The following is a 1,994-nucleotide window of genomic DNA, read 5'->3' as shown; positions in this document are numbered from 1 at the left end:
ACCGCTCTTTCTGGTCTGAAATCACTGGGCCCTGTCCAATGCGATCGTTTTGTCTTTACTCCTACAGGTACAGTATATGGAACTCATGGGAGACGAGGGAGGCAAACTTACACCAGATACCAAACGCTAGAGTTAGAGAAGGAATTTCATTTTAACAGATACTTAACCCGAAGACGACGTATTGAGATTGCAAACGCTCTCTGCCTTACTGAACGCCAGATTAAAATATGGTTTCAAAACAGGCGGATGAAATGGAAAAAGGAAAACAAATTCATAAATTCCACACAGCCCAGCAGCGAAGAAACAGAGGAAAAGTCAGGGGAGTAGAACCACGTTTAATAAACGCTACCAGGCCTTTCCTTAGCGCTTACTATTACTATTATTATTTAGCTTGTGTTCCTTCTGCTACTAAAATCCTATAGGTTTGTCACAGTCTATTAATTCCCAAAAGGCTTGGTTAAAAGATGTACATTTGCAATCATCTGTGACTTTCTTTAATATACGTGGAAGTCCGAGCTTTCGAGCTACAGGCATGTTTGTATATAACCACCTTCCCAAAGCGAAGGTGGCATTGCTTAAACTACTAGAAAAATGGCCCAGATTTTTAAATATTTGAGGTGAGCATTTGTGTGTGGGTGAGTGTCCCTGGCGTGCCTGCTTGAGAAGAGAAAAGCGAGTAATTTTTTTTTTTTTTTTCAATTAGAAATGTTCATATGGTAGAAATACGAGAGATTTTAGAAAATCTTGAGGTTATGTTTTTGCTAACTCCCGCTATGTCGGGCTGTCTCGTTATGCTGTGTTTGGGAGCTTAAGGTCTGCAGGGGAGACAAAAAAGTTTTACGCGTGTATAAGATATTTAAATAGCAAAAAGAAGGAAAACCCTTTAAAAAAATCGTTGTATAAAAGGCTGGGTATAAACTTGCAGTTAAAGCGAAGATGAATTGCAGGGAGATTTTTAAAATGCCGCTAAACTGCCTAATCTGCACTACTAGTATTAAAGTAAAAACTCGCCGTTAAACTTCAGGGGAAGCGAGGGAAGAGGTTTTGAGGCGGGCGAATTTCTGTGGTTCCCGTTGAGCTTACACTGAGGTTTCGGTGAGCTCAGCTCTACACTGAAGGGGCTTTGAATTATGGACTACATTTCTTGGGGCTTCGTGGGCTTGGGTCGATCTTTCTTTTTTTTTTTTTTAATAATTTTATTAAAAGAAAAGTGTCTGACATATTAACTCGGGGATCTTCTTCCCCGCTTTTGTGGTATCTTAATTCACATTCGCATTTCTTAGCACTGGAAAAAATAAATAGATACTCTAAAGAAAAATAGCTGCCATAAAATGCTTCCACTTCGAGTTATATATAAGTAAAATATGCGCAGCGAAAATATTGATTAATATATACGTTATATCTCTACATGTTGTATTGTGTGTGCGTGAGTGTGCGTGTGAAGCTGTGTACAAATACACTTGTATGCGCATCAAGGCTCTTTTGTTTGGAAGGCAGCGCTATTTGGGCTACCGCTCTAAATATTTTAAAAGCCAAATCTGGAAAATACTAATGCAAAATGGCTACCGCCGCATTTAAAGGTTGGGGGTTTTTCTGGTTGTTTGATTTTGGGTTTGGGTTTTGGTTTGGGCTGGGTTTTTCCTTTTTTTCCAGAGAGGCGGAAAAATAAACGGCGGCCGTAAAGCCGCTTGGAATTTGACCCCCTAGTTGGAAAAACGCTGCGCGATATTTATCTTTCATAGGTACCTGCCATTTCCCATCGGCAGGACCCGGGTGCCTCTCGAAACCTCTGGCACGGGAAAAGGGGGGAAAAATACATATAAGTAGATATATATATACACAGAAGGAACATAAGCGTTGCCAGCATCCGAGGACGGATCGTATAGGATTTGTGAACTGGTGTGCATAAGCCTCCTCGCACGGAGGAGACAACAGGCACAAAGCGGAGCCCTCTCTGCACGCAAGGCTCTCCGGCGGCCGGGGCGGGGGACCCG

General features: G+C 41.8%; 1 protein-coding gene across 1 annotated transcript in view; it reads left to right on the top strand.

The window, feature by feature from the left end:
- Positions 1 to 361, top strand: part of HOXA6 (homeobox A6) — a 2,177-nt gene extending 1,816 nt beyond the window's left edge. The window contains exon 2 of the mRNA XM_009887175.1: positions 68 to 361. Within this exon, the coding sequence (XP_009885477.1) occupies positions 68 to 327 (260 nt within the window). The 3' untranslated portion in view covers positions 328 to 361. The remainder of the gene's footprint in view (positions 1 to 67) is intronic.
- Positions 362 to 1,994: the final 1,633 nt, after the last annotated feature.

Source organism: Charadrius vociferus, unplaced genomic scaffold (assembly GCF_000708025.1).
Source record: "Charadrius vociferus isolate BGI_N301 unplaced genomic scaffold, ASM70802v2 scaffold366, whole genome shotgun sequence".
In the NCBI taxonomy this organism is placed as follows: domain Eukaryota; kingdom Metazoa; phylum Chordata; class Aves; order Charadriiformes; family Charadriidae; genus Charadrius; species Charadrius vociferus.
Note: the sequence above shows the minus strand (reverse complement) of the source record. Positions and strands in the feature narration are given on the sequence as shown.